Genomic DNA, 18,695 nt, shown 5'->3' with positions numbered 1-18,695 from the left:
AGACATTCCTCACCTGGTCATCCAGGTATATAAAGGGAGGTCCCACTCAGGGTCAGCACTTCTTGGTCCTGGGGATAAAGGTTAGGGTCACAGAGTGACCTTGTCTGCAGAATGTGCCTCGTGTGAATTTATAGTAGAGTGTAAGGACATTACAGTTACAGTTTGCCAACCTGAAAATTACCCATTGATCCCGACTTTCTGTTTTCTGTTAGTTAGCCAATCCTCTATCCATGCTAATATACTACCCCCAACCCCATGAGCTCTTATCTTGTGCAATAATCTTTTGTGCGGCACCTTATCGAATGCTTTCTGGAAATCCAAATATACAAAATCAACTGGTTCTCCTTCATCCACCCTGCTCGTTACGTCCTCAAAGAACTCCAGCAAGTTTGTCAAACATGATTTCCCTTTCATAAAACCATGCTGACTCTGTGTGACTGCATTATGATTTTGTAAATGTCCTGCTACTATTTCCTTAATAATGGACTCCAGCATTTTCCCAATGACTGATGTTTGGCGAACTGGTCTATAGTTTCCTGCTTTCTGTCTCCCTCCTTTCTTAAATAGGGCTGTTACATTTGCAGTCTTCCAGTCTGCTGGGATCTCCCCAGAATCCAGGGAATTTTGGTAGATTACAACCAATGCATCCACTACGAACAGGTGCAATAATTTACAGTGCGTGCTCATTATATAATGTATTAAAAATCTTGTATCTACACGCACTCCTGACAATGTTCTATTATAAATTCGCACGGCCATATTTATAATGCAGATTGCCTCAGTAAAGTTATCACGCTCCTTCCCGTGGAAGCACTGCAGTGCCATCACTGGTGGGAGGATGTAATTACAGTGTAATTATATACACTGTAATTATAATGTATGGCAACTCTGGGGATGAAATCATCAAATCAAGATTGATCCCGGACACCTTCTTGTTTTCCCCACTCAAAAATAGGCTAGCAGAAAAGCTTTTTCACCAAGGCGGTGTCCCTTTAAATAAAATTACAACAATGTTTATCTGTACTTAACCAACTCCAAGCGCCACATGTGCGAAAGCCCCTCCTTCGGATTAGCTGGAACCCTTGTGATGGGCAATGTCACAGCTCCCTGGGCTTTGACCAGTTCGTCTCCACCCTACTATCTATATACACAGTATTAGCAATGGGAACGGTGTGAATCACAAGATGGTATACATTATTGATAGTGGGGTAGTCCCAATACTTGAATAAATAAGATGATATATTGATATTGGGGATTCCCAATACGTGAGTAAATACGATGATATATTGATAGTGTAGACCCAATACTTGAATAGACTAAAAATAAAATTATATATTGCTATTGAACAGACTACAAGCATAAGTTAATATTAATCCTTTCACCCTAATGTAACAACGGCTGAATATAATAGTAGCAATTAATTGCGAAATGGAAATGACTTTGCAAAAACCCAGAAGTCAGTAAAAGTCACTTCATCCGAGACAGCCTTGCTGGTTATTTCTGTCAGAATAGGAATAGCCATATATAAACAAAACAGACTTTTTAATCTATTAAAGCCACACTTATCGAAGGTAACCAGATAACAGTGGAAGCAGGCAGTACTGACAGGAAAAGATACTGCTGCCAGGGATATAAGGACAAGCGGGGCTCCTCTTGTTAAATTCAGAGTGCTTGTGCTGGCTATGAGGGTTGAGGTGACCTCGGGCAAGAACCGGGGCTGGAGCCGCGCTGCCGCTGTCCTGATCCTGTACACGCGCCTCTTGTACACTGGCTTCCTGCACCTCTCCGGTGAGTGCTAATTTTATTAATTTAAATTAATTCAACTTTACTTCCCCACCCCCAATCTGCACTGACGTGTGTGAATGTGTGAGGGTAGGAGAGCAACTGAGTTTATTTGGGTAACGAAATCATTAAAAAATATTAGACATACCTCGACGCACAGAAGTCATTTCAATAAAAGTGAAGTTGCACATTTAATTTCAGGAGTTCTCCCACCGTCATTTTGAAAGTGTAATGGTAAGGTATCTGTTCTTCATGGTTATAGTTTTTGCACTACATTTGGGTGCTGACGGCAGTTCCGTTCGATACATTTCCTTGCTTTTCCTTGCTTTTCAGTTCAAGTACAATTTGGTACAATATGGGATACCTTGTAGTACATTCAAAAAAATTGCATTACATGTGTCACTATATAGTACACGGAATGGGTATTAATAGCCTATAGAAGCCACACGTGTGTTTGCTGTACTCACAGACAGTTAACGTTTTGTTATCTGTAGGGGTGATATCTCAGCTTGTCCTCACGATAAGGTTTCATGGTCATAAGTGCTCCCTGTGAAATTATTCAAAATTACTGCTCCTACTGAAACTATATTTGTGTACCCTGTGACGCAGAGAAACTAATGCTTGATCAGTTGGAATTTTGAAAATAATCAACTTCAGATATCTATTGCAATTAGGGGGTGTGTTAAGACTTGCCAATAAGTTTACAGAACATTAATCATCGAATCATAAAAACGTACAGCACAGAAACATAGAAACACAGAAATTAGGTGCAGGAGCAGGCCATTCGGCCCCTCGAGCCCCGCACCGCCATTCAATAAGATCATGGCTGAACATTCAACCTCAGTACCCCTTTCCTGCTTTCGGCCCGTCGTGCCTGTGCTGGCTCTTTGAAAGAACAGTCAAGCTTAGTCCCACCCCACCCCCACTTTTTGTCTGTAACCCTGTACGTTCCTCATCCTCACGTACCGCACAACTCCCTTTTAAAATGATTTATGGCTTCCATCACCTTTTCAGGTACAGCGTCCCAAATCCCAACAACTCTCGGAGTGGAAGTACCTTATCTTCAATTTTTTATTTCTTCAGGTGAGGTTAAGGGCAATTCTATTTAAAAAAAAAATGAACCACTATTAATTCACAACTTTATGGCTCAAGTGAATATTATGGTTGAAGAAAAGGCTGAGGGGTGACCAGATGAAGGTCTTTAAAATTATGAAAGAGTTTGATAGGGTAGACACAGAGATGTTTCCAATTGCGCGGGGGACCAAAACTAGGGATCATCAATATAAGATCGTCACCAATAAATCAAATAGGGAATTCAGCAGAAACTTCTTTACCCAGAGAGTGGTGAGAATGTGGAACTCCCTACCGCAGGGAGTGGTTGAGGCGAATAGCATATATACAGTTAAGGGGAAGCTAGATAAACAGTTGATAGGGTGAGATGAAGAGGGGTGGGAGGAAGCTCGTGTGGAGCATAAACACCGGCATGGAATGGCCTGTTTCTGTCCTGTAACATATATACTTGGTCTGAGTCCAAGAGAGATTTGCAGTGCTGTAAACATGTTTCTTTAGATCTTCAAAAAGGAAACCTTATAATATAGAGTAACATTGTATTACAACTCTGCAGCCTCCGATACAGTTGATCACACCATCCTCTTCCAAATACTCTATCCCTGTCCAATTCTTTTCTTGTATTGGACAGGTTAGATGCAGGAAGAAGGTTCCCGATGTTGGGCAAGTTCAGAGCCAGGGGACACAGTCTAAGGCTAAGGGGTAAGCCATTTAGGACCGAGATGAGGAGAAACTTCTTCACTCAGAGAGTTGTGGGCATGTGGAATTCTTTACCACAGAAAGTTGTTGGGGCCAGTTCGTTAGATATATGCAAAAGGGAGTTAGATGTGGCCCTCATGGCTAAAGGGATCAAGGGGTATGGAGAGAAAGTAGGAATGGGGTACAGAAATGCATGATCAGCCATGATCATATTGAATGGTGGTGCAGGCTCGAGGGGCTGAATGGCCTACTCCTGCACCTATTTTCTATGTTTCTATGTTTCTATGTTTCTACCTATCCAATTGTAGCTACAGCATCTCCAGTAACGGCTTCTCAGCCCATCACCTGCAGAATGCCCCCAAGGATCCATGCTTGGCCCCACTTCTTCCTCATCAGTGTCAGCTGTGGCTCAGTTGGTAGCACCCTGAGTCAAAAAGTAGCAGGCTCAACACTCCAGAAACTTGAGCACAAAAATCCAGGCTGACACTCCAGTGCAGTGCTGAGGGAGCGCAGCACTGTCGAAGGTGCTGACCTTCGGATGAGACATTAAACCTATGCCCCGTCTGCCCTCTCAGGTGGATGTAAAAGATCCCATGACACTATTTTGAAGAACAGCAGGGGTGTTATCCCTGGGGTCCTAGCCAAAAATTATCGCTCAATCAACATTGCTAAAAAGCAGATTATCTGGTCATTATCACATTGCTGTTTGTGTGAGCTTGCTGTGTGTAAATTGGCTGCTGCATTTGCTACATTACAACAGTAACTACACTTCAAAAAAGGATTTAATTGGTTGTGAAGCGCTTTGGGATATCTGGTGGTCATGAAAGGTGCTATATCAAAGCAAGTCTTTCTCTTTTCTTTTTCATCTACTTGCTACCTCTTGGCAACATCAGCCGAAACTATGGGATTAGTTTTCCCATGTTCGCCAATGTTGACCAGCTCAACCTCCTCCCAGCCTCTCTCTATCACCCCACCCCACACCTCCTCTCTACCACCCCACCCCACCCCTCCTCTCTACCACCCCACCCCCCCTCTCTACCACCCCACCCCACCCCTCCTCTCTACCACTCCACCTCACCCCCTCTCTACCACCCCACCCCACCCCTCCTCTCTACCACCCCACCCCACCCCTCCTCTCTACCACCCCACCCCACCCCTCCTCTCTACCACCCCACCCCACCCCTCCTCTCTACCACCCCACCCCACCCCTCCTCTCTACCACCCCACCTCACCCTCTCTCTACCACCCCACCCCACCCCTCCTCTCTACCACACCACCCCCCCTCTCTACCACCCCACCCCACCCCTCCTCTCTACCACGCCACCTCACCCCCTCTCTACCACCCCACCCCACCCCTCCTCTCTACCACCCCACCTCACCCCCTCTCTACCACCCCACCCCACCCCCTCTCTACCACCCCACCTCACCCCCTCTCTACCACCCCACCTCACCCCCTCTCTACCACCCCACCCCACCCCTCCTCTGTACCACCCCACCTCACCCCCTCTCTACCACCCCACCTCACCCCCTCTCTACCACCCCACCTCACCCCCTCTCTACCACCCCACCTCACCCCCTCTCTACCACCCCACCTCACCCCCTCTCTACCACCCCACCCCACCCCTCCTCTCTACCACCCCACCTCACCCCCTCTCTACCACCCCACCCCACCCCTCCTCTCTACCACCCCACCCCTCCTCTCTACCACCCCACCCCCTCTCTACCACCCCACTCCCCCTCTCTACCACCCCACCTCCCCTCTCTACCACCCCACCCCCCCTCTCTACCACACCACCCCACCCCCCCTCTCTACCACTCCACTCCCCCTCTCTACCACCCCATCCCACCCTCTCTCCACCCCTCCAACCCCTCTCTCGAACCCTCCAAGCCCCTCTCGACCCCTCCGCCCCCTCTCTCTACCACCCCACCCCATCCTTTCTCTCTACCACCCCATCCCCTCCTCTCTACCACCCCACCCCACCCCCCTCTCTACCACCCCACCCCACCCCTCCTCTCTACCACTCCACCCCTCCTCTCTACCACTCCACCCCTCCTCACTACCACCTCACCCCTCCTCTCTACCACCCCACCCCCTCTCTCTACCACCCCACCCCCCCTCTCTACCACCCCACCCCCCCTCTCTACCACTCCACCCTTCTCTCTACCACCCCACCCCACCCCTCCTCTCTACCACTCCACCCCTCCTCACTACCACCTCACCCCTCCTCTCTACCACCCCACCCCCTCTCTCTACCACCCCACCCCCCTCTCTACCACCCCACCCCACCCCCTCTCTCTACCACCCCACCCCCTCTCTACCACCCCACCCCACCCCTCCTCTCTACCACTCCACCCCTCCTCACTACCACCTCACCCCTCCTCTCTACCACTCCACCCCTCCTCTCTACCACTCCACCCCTCCTCACTACCACCTCACCCCTCCTCTCTACCACCCCACCCCCCTCTCTACCACCCCACCCCACCCCTTCTCTCTACCACCCCACCCCTCCTCTCTACCACCCCACCCCTCCTCTCTACCACCCCACCCCCCTCTCTACCACCCCACCCCACCCCTTCTCTCTACCACCCCACCCCTCCTCTCTACCACCCCACCCCTCCTCTCTACCACCCCACCCCTCCTCTCTACCACCCCACCCCTCCTCTCTACCACCCCATCCCCTCCTCTCTACCACCCCACCCCTCCTCTCTACCACTCCACTCCCCCTCTCTACCACCCCACCCCACCCTCTCTCTCTACCACCCCACCCCCTCTCTCTACCCCTCCAACCCCTCTCTCCACCCCTCCAACCCCTCTCTCTAACCCTCCAACTCCTCTCTCTACTCCTCCAACCCCTCTCTCGAACCCTCCAAGCCCCTCTCGACCCCTCCGCCCCCTCTCTCTACCACCCCATCCCCTCTCTACCACCCCACCCTCTCTCTCCACCACCCCACCCCCTCTCTATATCCCTCCAGCACCTCTCTCTACCCCTCCAACCCCTCTCTCCACCCCGCCAACCCCTCTCTCTAACCCTCCAACTCCTCTCTCTACTCCTCCAACCCCTCTCTCTAACCCTCCAAGCCCCTCTCGACCCCTCCACGCCCTCTCTCTACCTCTCCACCCACACCTCTCTTGACCCCTCCAACCCCTCTCTCTACCTCCCCACCCCCTCTCTCGACCCCTCAACGCCCTCTCTTGACCCCTCAACCCTATATCTCGACCGCTGCACACCCACTCTTGACCTCTGCACGACCTCTGTGTTGTCAGACTGCTTGCCTGACATTCAGTCTTGGATGAGCTCTAAATTCCTCCAGCTAAACATTGGGAATATCAGAGCCATTGTCTTGGGGTCCTCTATAAACCCCAAATCCTCATCATTGACTCCATCCCTCTTCCTAACCAAGTGGCTCAACTTGCACTGGATGTTTGTAACCTCTGTGTCCTATTGTACCACAAGCTGAGATTCTGACCCCTTATCCTGTTCATTGCAAGGACCACCTACCTCCACCTCTGTAACGTCATCCATCTCCACTTCTACCCCACCTGACACTGAAACCCTCACCTAAGGCTTTGTAACTTCCAGAATTTACTATTCCAATGCTTTCATAGTCAGCTTCCCTTCCTCCACCGTAAACTTCAGCTCATCCAAAATTCTGCTGCTCATATTCAAACCCACACCAAGTCTCGCTCACCCATCAAATCTATTGTTGCTGGCTTACATTGGCTTCTGGTCCCTCAACGTCTTAACCTTGTGTTTCAATCCCTCTCCCCTTCCTGTCTTTCTTGTAACCTCTTGAAGCACTGCAGTTCCCCATCCCCCACTCCCGCCACCTGAACTCTACAGTTCTGACTCCAGCCTCTTCACCCCATTTTTGGTGACCATGCCTTCAGCTGCTTAATGTCTCACTCTCTGGAGTTCCCTTACTAAAGCCTGCCATTTCTGCACCTTCCTCTCCTCCTTTAAGACCATCCTTAAAACCCTCTTTTAACCAAGCTTTTGGTCAGCCCTCCTAATATCTCCTTCATTGGCTCTGTGTCTGGTTTTGTTCCTCATGCCTCTGTGTAGTGCCTTGGGACATTTTTGTCCATTAAAGGGGCTACATAAATACAAGTTGTTGTAGCAACAACTGCAACGTGATGGAATGAGGTATTGAAGCTTTAGTTGAACATTTACAAATATGTTCTGTGTTGTTTAAACAATATAAAACATATAAGTCAGGGATGAGCAAAGGGCATTGAAGATCATTGTCAGTACACAACTCTCCCAGCATGGCATCTAATTTTATTTCAAACAACTTCTGTGTTTTCAGCACTATTGCTTTGCTTGATAAATTATTTCAACTATTTGTCATGAAAATTTTCCCAGTGAAGCCACTACAGTCTGGCTCTCATGTGCTAAATGCCTATGGTGCAGGTAAATACGAGACAAATGCTCTCGTCGATCTTCAGTAGTGTTTCATAGATTCATAAAATAGTGCAGAACAGAATGAGATCATTTCGGCCCATCAAGTCTGCGCTGGCTCTTTTGAAGAGCAATCCAGTTAGTCCCACTCCCCCGCTCTTTCCCCATATCCCTGCAATTTTTTATGCTTCAAGTATCTATCCAATTCCCTTTTGAAGATTACTATTGAATCTGAATTCACCACCCTATCAGACAGTGCAATCCAATTCCTAACCACATGGGGAATCAAGACCAGGTGCAGTCTTCAGGTGAAGTGCATTTGGAGGGCGAGGGATACTTGCCACAGTTGCCTAGTTTATAAAGATAGGGACATTATGCCATGCAGGCACAGAGAGGATCACAGAGATAAAGGGGCCGAAATTGCCCCTCTCCGTAAATTGGGCTATCATTCCACCGCAAATCGGCGGCCATGCTGCAGAGTGGAGTGGCCACCGACTTTTCGTGGAATGATAGCCCAATTGCCCTTCCGAGGTTTCCTGGCAGTGCCTCGAGCCCCCCCCTACCGCTCTGCTGCTGCCAATCTGTGATAAGTGCGTCATCACCGTGCGCACCGCCGATCTACGCCCCCCCCCGGCGGCTACATTCCCCTCTGAAAATCTTCGACCCGCCCAGCGGTGCCAAAACCTGTTTTTTCCTGGTGGTCCAGTGAGGCTGTGGCCTTCTGCAATGGCGGTGCGGCTCCCCTTAAAGGGGAAGATGCACTGCCGCTACCGCCATGTTTTTTTTTGTCAGCCGACTGCCAGGTCGACCCGACAATTATGCCCCTGGGTTCGGCCGGGCTGCCAACAGACAGCCTGGCGCCCCCTCTTAGGTGCCAGGCCGCTGGCCCGGCTGAAACCCTCCCTGGTGGCCCAGTGGGCCGAAGTTTTAAAATCATGAAGGCTCTCCCCTTTAAGTGAAGGGGAGAACTGTGGTGACGCGGCGCCATGATAACGTCATCGCGGCAGTGACTCAGCACCTCTCCCAACTTCCGCCCCTCAGGTGTTGCCACCACTGCGTATCCGCCCCCATTAAGAGCGACTTCCTGATCCGAATAAAAAATAACAACAAAGAGTGGAATTTTGCATTTTTCTCAAGAGGTGACCTCAAGCACAGGTACGGGAAAAACCATTGAAACGGGGTGCGTGCGCCCTGTTTCGGGCGGGGGGCAATTTCTACCTCAAAGACTCAACCCAGGCTGTGGTTACAAGACTTTCTGGTTTGCAATATGTTGGATATTTGTTCTCTTTACATTACTGCATTAAAATAGCATGTATAAGCTCACACACCCCTTGACATCCAGCGGCATTACTATCGCTGAATCCTCCAACGTCAACATCCTGGAGGTCACCATTGAGCAGAAACTTTACTCAACCAGCCACATAAACACTGTTGCTACCAGGGCAGGTCAGAGGCTGGGTATCCTGCGACGAATGACTCACCTCCTGACTCTCCAAAACCTTTCCACCATCTACAAGGCACAAGTTAGGAGTGTGATGGAATACTCTCCACTTGCTTGGCTGAGTGCAGCTCCAACAACACTCAAAAAGCTCAACACCATCTGGGACAAAACAGCCTACTTGATTGGCACCCCATCCACCCTCTTTAAGAAGGGAGAGAGAAAACAGGGAACCACAGGCCAGTTAGCCTGACATCAGTTGTCGGGAAAATACTGGAATCCATTATTCTCTTCTTAGGTGGTCCCTCGTATTCAAGATGACCTGCTTCCATGCCAAAAAGGGTTGAGTTGACAGATGTTTCAATGAAGGACCTAATATTCCAGGTCCTGAACTGCATATTGAAGGGAGGAAGATGCCCGTGCGTGGATTTTTTTAATGTGGCCGTTGCACACCCAGCTATCACACGGGTTTGACAGAGCTAGGTCTTGGTCCAGTGGCAAGGATTAATCCATTATTAAGGAAGTGGTAACAGGCCACCTAGAAAATCATAATATGGTTAGGCAGAGTCGACATGGTTTTATGAAAGGAGAATCGTGTTTAACAAATTTATTAGAATTTTTTGAGGATGTAACTAGCAGGATAGATAAAGGGGAACCAGTGGATGTAGTATATTTGGATTTCCAAAAGGAATTTGATAAGGTGGCGCATAAAGGTTGCTTTGCAAGATAAGGGCTCATGGGGTTGGCGGTAATATTTTAGCATGGATAGAGGATAGGTTAACAGACAGAAAACAGAGAGTAGGGATAAACAGGTCATTTTCAGGTTGGTAGTGTGCTGCAAGGATCAGTGCTTGGTCCTCAGCTATTTACAACTTATATTAATGACTTAGATGAAGTGACCAAGTGTAATGTATCCAAGTTTGCTGACAGTACAAAGCTAGGTGGGAAAGTAAGCTGTGAGGAGTGTAAGATCTCTAAATCTCTGGCATTTAATTGACAGCGAGGCTGATTCTTTTAAAACAATTCGGAATAGTTTATTAAATACACACATGCACTTCTTATCAGAGAAACAGCAGTCATCAGCTAGCCTACGGATCAACTTAGTTACAACAGATACGTTACAATAATGATTTATAAAAAGGTATATCTGGCAAAGCACATAGCCCGCTCCTTTGTCCGTAGAGAGAGGTCCTGCCTTTTGCCGTGTGCTTAAGAAAAGAGACTGAGCAATCTTTGGCTTGAGTTTTTACACTTCTTAAAGCCATTGTTTCTCAGGACGCCTCAGAGTTGGATCTTGATTCCAGGGCCGTTCCTGATTGGCTTCTCTTCATACATGTATCTGTCTGGACAGCCGGCACCACTCCTTGACCAGGTTAATGGCTTTCCAATTAATACCTATGTTCCTTTAAGCTCTGTCCAGCCAGAAGACAATATACAAACCACATGCTGGAAGTCTGTGAGCTTCCATTTTGTTTCAACACTGCAGCCTTTCCGTATAATCTACACTTTTAATATTTATACATACACAGAATCAATTTTATCATTAATAAACACTCTGATTCTTACAAGAGGACACAAAGAGCCTGAAAAGGGATATGGACAGGTTAAGTGAATGGGCAATAATGTGGAAGATGGAGTACAATGTGGGGAAATGTAAGGTTATTCACTTTGGTAGCAAGAATAGAAAAACAGAGTATTTTTCAAATGGTGAGAAACTATTAAATGCTGGGTGCTCGGAGAAATTTAGGTGCCCTCGTACAGGAAACACAGAGTTTGCATTAAGGTACTGCAAAGCAATTACGAAGGTAAATGATATGTTGCTGTTTATTGCAAGGGGGTTGGAGTACAAGAGTAAGGAACTCCTGCTACAATTATACATCATCATCATCATAGGCAGTCCCTTGGAATCGAGGAAGACTTACTTCCACTTCTAAAATAAGTCCTTAGGTGGCTGAACAGTCCAATACGAGATCCACAGTCCCTGTCACACGTAGGACAGATAGTCGTTGAGGGAAGGGGTGGGTGTAACTGGTTTGCCGCACACTCTTTCCGCTGCTTGCGCTTGGTTTCTGCATGCTCTCGGCGATGAGACTCGAGGTGCTCAGAGCCCTCACGGATATACTTCCTCCATTTAGGGCGGTCTTTGGCCAGGGACTCCAGGTGTCAGTGGGGATGTTGCACCTTTTCAGGGCTTTGGTGAGACCACACCTGGAGTACTGTGCAGTTTTGGTCTCCTTATCTGAGGAAAGATATACTTGCATTAGAGGCGGTGCAACAAAGGTTCACTATTTTGATTCCTGGGATGAGAGAGCTGTCCTATGATGAGAGATTGAGTAGATTGGTCCTATACTCTCTGAAGTTTAGAAGAATGAGAGGTAGTCTCATTGAAACATGTAAGATTCTGAGGGGGATTGACAGGGTGCTGAGAGGTTGTTTCCCCTGGTGGGAGAGTCTAGAACCAGGGGGACATAGTCTCAGGATAAGGGGTTTGCCATTTAAGACTGAGATGAGGAGGAATTTCTTAACTTAAAGGGTTGTAAATCTTTGGCATTCTCTACCCAAAAGTGCTGTGGATGCTGAATTATTGTATATATTCAAGGCTGAGATAGAGAGATTTTTGGACTCTAGGGGAATCAAGGGATACGGAAATTGGGCGGGAAAATGGAATTGAGGTCAAAAATCAGCCATGATCTTATTGAATGGCGGTGCAGGCTCGAGGGACCATATGGCCTACTCCTGCTCCTAATTCTTATGTTCTTATGTTCAACATTCGCTCCCTTCTCCCACCGGCACACCGTGGCTGCAGCGCCTACAAGATGCATTGCAGCAATTCGCCAAGCCTTCTTCGGCAGCACCACCCAAACCCGCAACATCTATCACCTAGAAGGACAAAAGCAGCGGGCACATGGGAACACCATCACCTCCAAGTTCCCCTCCAAGTCACACACCATCCTGACTTGGAAGTATATCGCCATTTCTTCATCGTCGCTGGGTCAAAATCCTGGAACTCCCTAACAGCACTGTGGGAGTACCTTCACCACACAGACTACAACGGTTCAAGAAGGTGCCTAACCACATCTTCTCAAGAGATGGGCAATAAATGCTGGCATTGCCAGCGACGCCAACATCCCGTGATTAACTTTCAGGGGTCAAATTTCGCTGCATGTAGCTGAAACTACTGCTCCATCCCCACTCCTTACTGCCATTTTGATTGGAGCTAACAGCTGGACCACCCAGGTGCCCTCCTGTGCACCTCACAGGCTCCGCCTATTGGTACCAAGTGTGCATTGATTAACGAGCAGTCCTTAAAGGGACCGCTGCAGGCTGCGCAGAGAAAGCTGGGAACTCTCCACTTCGGATTCTCCCACGAACTAACATGGACTAAATCAAATGATACTATTATTAATTGTAGTTTAAAGATTTAATTATGTAATTGCTGCACAATTATAATCATACTTTTAACGTTGTTGTGAAATGTTCTGAGCAGACCCGATTGGGAGGTAAGATCAAGGGAACCAAGGCTTATGGGCCTTCCTTGACCAAAATTAAAACACAGGCCTCAACATATTCTTAGCAGAACAAAACAGCAGACCAGCTGCTCAGGAGGCCCCAAGGTGAACGAAATTGGTGGGATTCCAGAGACCCAGATGAGAGACAAAGGAAGACCTAAACTTCTTCATTCTCAGCCAAAGTAGCTAATTACCACGTTTGAGCCAGGCCCTGCCATTGATATGGTAATGAGCTGATAAGGGTTCAGGAGTGAAAAACAATGATGTCAGGGGGTCATGAGGTGATGATCTGGCTTGGACAGGTGGATCAGTGGGTACGTGGAATCCCTGTAATTGGATAGTGCAATTCAGGTGTAAGTCAATGATTGGGTTAACTGACCTCCATCGACCTTGCTGTGTAGAAGAGGTATTCTTTTTATTCATTCACGAGATGTGGGTGTCGCCGGCAAGGTCGGCATTAATTGCCTTTCCCTAATTGTCCTCGAGAAGATGGTGATGGTGAGCCGCCTTCTTGAATACAACTGCATGGCCATTTCAGAGGGTAATTACGAGTGAACCACATTGCTGTGGGTCTGGAGTCACATATACGCCAGACTGGATAAGGATGGCAGATTTCCTTCCCTAAAGGGCATTAGTGAACCAGATGGGTTTTTACGACAATCCAGTAGTTCCATGGCCACCATTACTGATACGAACTTTTAATTCCAGATTTATTTAATTAACTGAATTTAAATTCCCCCAGCTGCCGTGGTGGGATTTGAACTCGTGTCTCCAGATTATTAGTCCAAGCCTTTGGATTACTAGTCTAGTAACATAACCACTATGCTACCATATAAGAAGGGACCTCTCAGGCACAAGAGTTTTGAGGTATTCATCCGAGTGCTTGGGACAATCCTTCAGACAGTCCAAGGAGGGACGGGCTGATGGAGGAACCAGACGTGTCACACCGACTGGAGGAAGGAGCACGGCCAGCGGGGTAGAGTTGTGGAGCTCATGACCTTCTACCCAGCGCATAATGAGTAATATAACGCATGATTGTGCCTTGTTTAGCTACTGCTCAGACACTGGAATATATCAAGTCTTGCTTAGAAACATAGAAACATAGAAAATAGGTGCAGGAGTAGGCCATTCGGCCCTTCTAGCCTGCACCGCCATTCAATGAGTTCATGGCTGAACATTCAACTTCAGTACCCCATTCCTGCTTTCTCGCCATACCCCTTGATCCCCCTAGCAGTAAGGACCTCATCTAACTCCTTTTTGAATATATTTAGTGAATTGGCCTCAACAACTTTCTGTGGTAGAGAATTCCACAGGTTCACCACTCTCTGGGTGAAGAAGTTCCTCCGCATCTCGGTCCTAAATGGCTTACCCCTTATCCTTAGACTGTGACCCCTGGTTCTGGACTTCCCCAACATTGGGAACATTCTTCCTGCATCTAACCTGTCTAACCCCGTCAGAATTTTATATGTTTCTATGAGGTCCCCTCTCATTCTTCTGAACTCCAGTGAATACAAGCCCAGTTGATCCAGTCTTTCTTGATAGGTCAGTCCCGCCATCCCGGGAATCAGTCTGGTGAACCTTCGCTGCACTCCCTCAATAGCAAGAATGTCCTTCCTCAGGTTAGGAGACCAAAACTGTACACAATACTCCAGGTGTGGCCTCACCAATGCCCTGTACAACTGTAGCAACACCTCCCTGCCCCTGTACTCAAATCCCCTTGCTATGAAGGCCAACATGCCATTTGCTTTCTTAACCGCCTGCTGCACCTGCATGCCAACCTTCAATGACTGATGTACCATGACACCCAGGTCTCTTTGCACCTCCCCTTTTCCTAATCTGTCACCATTCAGATAATAGTCTGTCTCTCTGTTTTTACCACCAAAGTGGATAACTGAATAAAATATAATCACGGTCACCAATACGGCTCAAGTCGAATGTTTCGGGAACTTAAGAGTGAAAGGGTTAATTGGCCAGAACCCTGAAACTCTAACGCAGGTAAGATGTTTTTATGTTGAAAAATGTGTTTGAGGGGCCGGGACGAGTGTGAATGTCCTCCTGAAGTTAAAATCGGCTCAACATACATAGAGTGAGCTTTTGGGTGAAGTGGAATTCTAGAGCAGACGGAGTCATTGCCTTCAGGAGGAGAAAAGTGATGGGTCAAGTACAATTCAGTGTTGAGTTACTGAATGTTCCCTCTATGTTGCAGCTGCAGCACCTGAGGCAAAGCCGGATATTTGTTCCTCCTGTCACGCTAATGCTTCATGCACAATCAAGGATGGCTCGCAAACTTGCACCTGTAACTATGGATTCATTGGAAATGGAATTAGTCTGTGCACAGGTAAGACATTTGAGAAAATAATAATCAATATACACGATCGAAGCTTGTAGGCTGAAGCTAGACAAACGCTCTGTCTGTCGGGCCTTTAGTGTAATGTTACGATCTAGCAATGGCAGAACTTGATAATACAAAGCTAAGCTTGCACAAGGACAATATTACGTGATTAACACCCAATTTGCCAATATTCACACAGCACAGGTGTGTTCAGTTATGGAGAGGTTTCTGCATGTATGCCTTAACTCTAACTGGACAACGTGGACCACTTTCCATACCTCGGGAGCCTATTATCAACAAGGGCAGACATCGACGACAAGGTTCAACACCGCCTTCAGTGCACCAGCGCAGCCTTCGGCTGCCTGAGGAAGAGAGTTTTTGAAGATCAGGCCATCAAATCTGCCACCAAGCTCATGGTCTACAGGGCTGTAGTGATACCCGCCCTCCTGTATGGCTCAGAGACGTGGACCATATACAGTAGAAACCTCAAATCGTTGGAGAAATACCACCAACGATGTCTTCGCAAGATCCTGCAAATCCCCTGGGAGGACAGATGCACCAATGTTAGCGTCTTCGATCAGGCCAACATCCCCAGCATCGAAGCACTGACCACACTTGACCAGTTCCGTTGGGCGGGCCACATTGTTCGCATGCCTGACACAAGTCTCCCAAAGCAAGCGTTCTACTCAAAACTCCTACGCGGCAAGCGAGCCCCAGGTGGGCAGAGGAAACGTTTCAAGGACACCCTCAAAGCCTCCTTGATAAAGTGCAACATCCCCACCGACACCTGGGAGACCCTGGCCAAAGACCATCCTAAGTGGAGGAAGAGCATCCGGGAGGGTGCTGAGCATCTTGAGTCTCGTCACTGAGAGCATGCAGAAAACAAGTACAGGCAGCGGAAGGAACGTGCGGCAAACCAGACTCCCCACCCACCCTTTCCTTCAACGACTGTCTGTCCCACCTGTGACAGAGACTGTAATTCCCGTATTGGACTGTTCAGTTACCTAAGAACTCACTTTTAGAGTGGAAGGAGGTCTTCCTTGATTTCGAGGGACTGCCTATGATGATGATGCCTAATGGAAGATGGCTGTTCTGTTGGAAGTTAGTTTGTATATTGTCACTACATCACATTGTCTAACAAGTGGATTAATGCAACAGGGTTGGATTACTACTGCTGAAGCTAAAACACCAGTTCAGCCATGTTACATGATCTTATTGATGTCATGTTGCCTTGGGTGTCAGCTGTGGCTCAGTAGGTAGCACTTTTGCCTCAGAGTCAGAAGGTTGTGGGTTCAAACCTCAGTTCAGAGACTTGAGCACATAAATCTAGGCTGACACTCGAGTGGTAACACTGAGGGAGTGCTGCACTGTCAGAGGTGCCGTCTTTCAGATGAAACGTTAAACCAAGGTTCCGTCTGCTCTCTCAGGTGGACGTAAAAGATCCCATGGCATTATTTTGAAGAAGAGCAGCATAGTTATTCCAGCTGTCTTGGCCAATATTTATCTCTCAATCAACACAACAAAAACAGATTATCTGGTCATTATCACATTGCTGTTTGTGGGAGCTTGCTGTGCGCAAAATTGGCTGCCGCGTTTCCTACATTACAACAGTGACTACACGTCAAAAAATACTCCACTGGCTGTAAAGCGCTTTGGGATGTCCTGAGGTTGTGAAAAGCACTATATAAATGCAAGTCTTTATTTTCTTTAATGTTACCAGTGATGAACATGTCCATGTAAATGACTGCTGCATTTTCGATTAGGGCACACAATCAAACATGACAGTTCGACTTCATTTTTTGGGGGAAGGGAAAAATGAGAGAAATTTGAAGTCAGGTTTATTATTCTGCTGACATACTTTTTTGTTGTTTGTTTTGTAAGGTATTTAACATTACTGTAGGATGGTAGAAGCATATTTGGGCTAGCTGGCCCATTATATCCTTGCAGGTTATTTGTTGGAACAATCCAAAATGAATGCTGTGGTCATGCTCTCCTGTATTTTTCTGCTTCTCATGGTCTATAGGGCAGTCATAATACCCGCCCTCCTATATGGCTCAGAGACGTGGACCATATACAGCAGACACCTCAAAGCGCTGTCTCCGCAAGATCCTGTAAATCCACTGGGAGGACAGACGCACCAACATCAGTGTTATTGCTCAGGCCAACATCCCAAGTATTGAAGCACTGACCACGCTCGATCAGCTCTGCTGGGCGGGCCACATCGTCCGCATGCCCGACATGAGACTCCCAAAGCAAGCACTCTACGTGGAGCTTTGACACAGCAAGCGAGCCCCAGGTGGGCAGAGGAAACATTTCAAGGACATCCTCAAAGCCTCCTTGATACAGTGCAACATCCCCACCAATTAATTCCTGGGAATCCCTGACCCACGACCGGCCAAAGTGGAGGAAGAGCATTCGGGAGGGCACTGAGCACCTCGATTCCCATCGCCCAGAACAAGCAGAAACAAAGTGCAGACAGCGGAAGGAACGTGCATCAACCCAGGCTCCCTGACCACCCTTTCCTTCAACCATTATCTGCCCCACCTGTAACAGAGACTGTAATTCCCGCATTGGACTCCTTAGTCACCTGAGAACTCACTTTTAGCGTGGAAGCAAGTCATCCTCGACTCCGAGGGACTGCTTATGATGATGATATTCTCTGCTTTAGATATATATTCGCCGGGAATTTCCTCCAGGGCTCCTCCCAATCGGTTGCAGCAACTTTGAGCGGGAACCCCGTCTCCACCCGCACCCGGAGTTTCCACTCATCTTCGGCTGAAGTTACAACAGCCAATTGGGAGAATCAATCGAGATGCCTAGGCGTCCATTTTACCTCTCAAAGTTGCAATAATACTTTTTGAGATCTCTTTAGGGCAAGCACCATACCAGGAAACCTGCTCCCAGGTTATTGCCCACCCAACTTTGCACCCAACTGATGGGAGTTGCTAAAAAATGAAGGAAAGAAAGTCTTGCATTTATATAGCTCCTTTCACAACCTCAGGATGGCCCAAAGCCCATGAAATACTTTAGGAAGTGTAGTCATTATTGTAATATAGGAAACGCAGCAGCCAATTTGCACACAGCAAGCTCACATAAACAGTAATGAGATAAATGACCAGATAATCTGTTTTCGTGATGTTGGTTGAGGGATAAATATTGTCCAGAACACTGGGAATAACTCCAATTTGTGCACAGCAAGCTCCCACAAATGTGATAATGACCAGACTCTCTCAGTAGTGTTGGTTGAGGGATAAATATTGGCCAGGACACCAGGGGAGAACTCTCCCACTACTCTTCAAATAATGCCATGGGATATTTTACGTCGACCTGAGACGGCAGACAGGGCCTTGGTTTAACACCTTATCTGAAAGATGGCACCTCCAACAGTGCAGCACTCCTTCAGCACAGCACTGCAGTGTCAGCCTAGATTCTGTGCTCAGGTCACTGGAGTGGGACTCGAACCTACA

General features: G+C 47.8%; 1 protein-coding gene across 10 annotated transcripts in view; it reads left to right on the top strand.

The window, feature by feature from the left end:
- Window positions 1–1,673: 1,673 nt before the first annotated feature.
- Window positions 1,674–18,695, top strand: part of susd1 (sushi domain containing 1) — a 242,111-nt gene continuing 225,089 nt past the window's right edge. For 9 of the 10 annotated variants that reach the window (XR_011594156.1, XR_011594157.1, XM_070888154.1 and 6 more), the window contains exons 1-2: window positions 1,674–1,788; window positions 15,103–15,234. Coding sequence is in view for 8 of the 10 variants with exons in the window: in XM_070888154.1 (XP_070744255.1) it covers window positions 1,683–1,788; window positions 15,103–15,234 (238 nt within the window). In the remaining 2 variants the exon portion in view is untranslated. Of the gene's footprint in view, window positions 1,789–15,102; window positions 15,235–16,051; window positions 16,330–18,695 lie in introns of those variants that run through there. The other variant, XM_070888183.1, reaches the window with a different exon arrangement.

Source organism: Pristiophorus japonicus, chromosome 1, assembly GCF_044704955.1.
Source record: "Pristiophorus japonicus isolate sPriJap1 chromosome 1, sPriJap1.hap1, whole genome shotgun sequence".
NCBI lineage: Eukaryota > Metazoa > Chordata > Chondrichthyes > Pristiophoridae > Pristiophorus > Pristiophorus japonicus.
The sequence above is the reverse complement of the archived record's forward strand: the minus strand, read 5'-3'. Positions and strand labels throughout refer to the sequence as shown.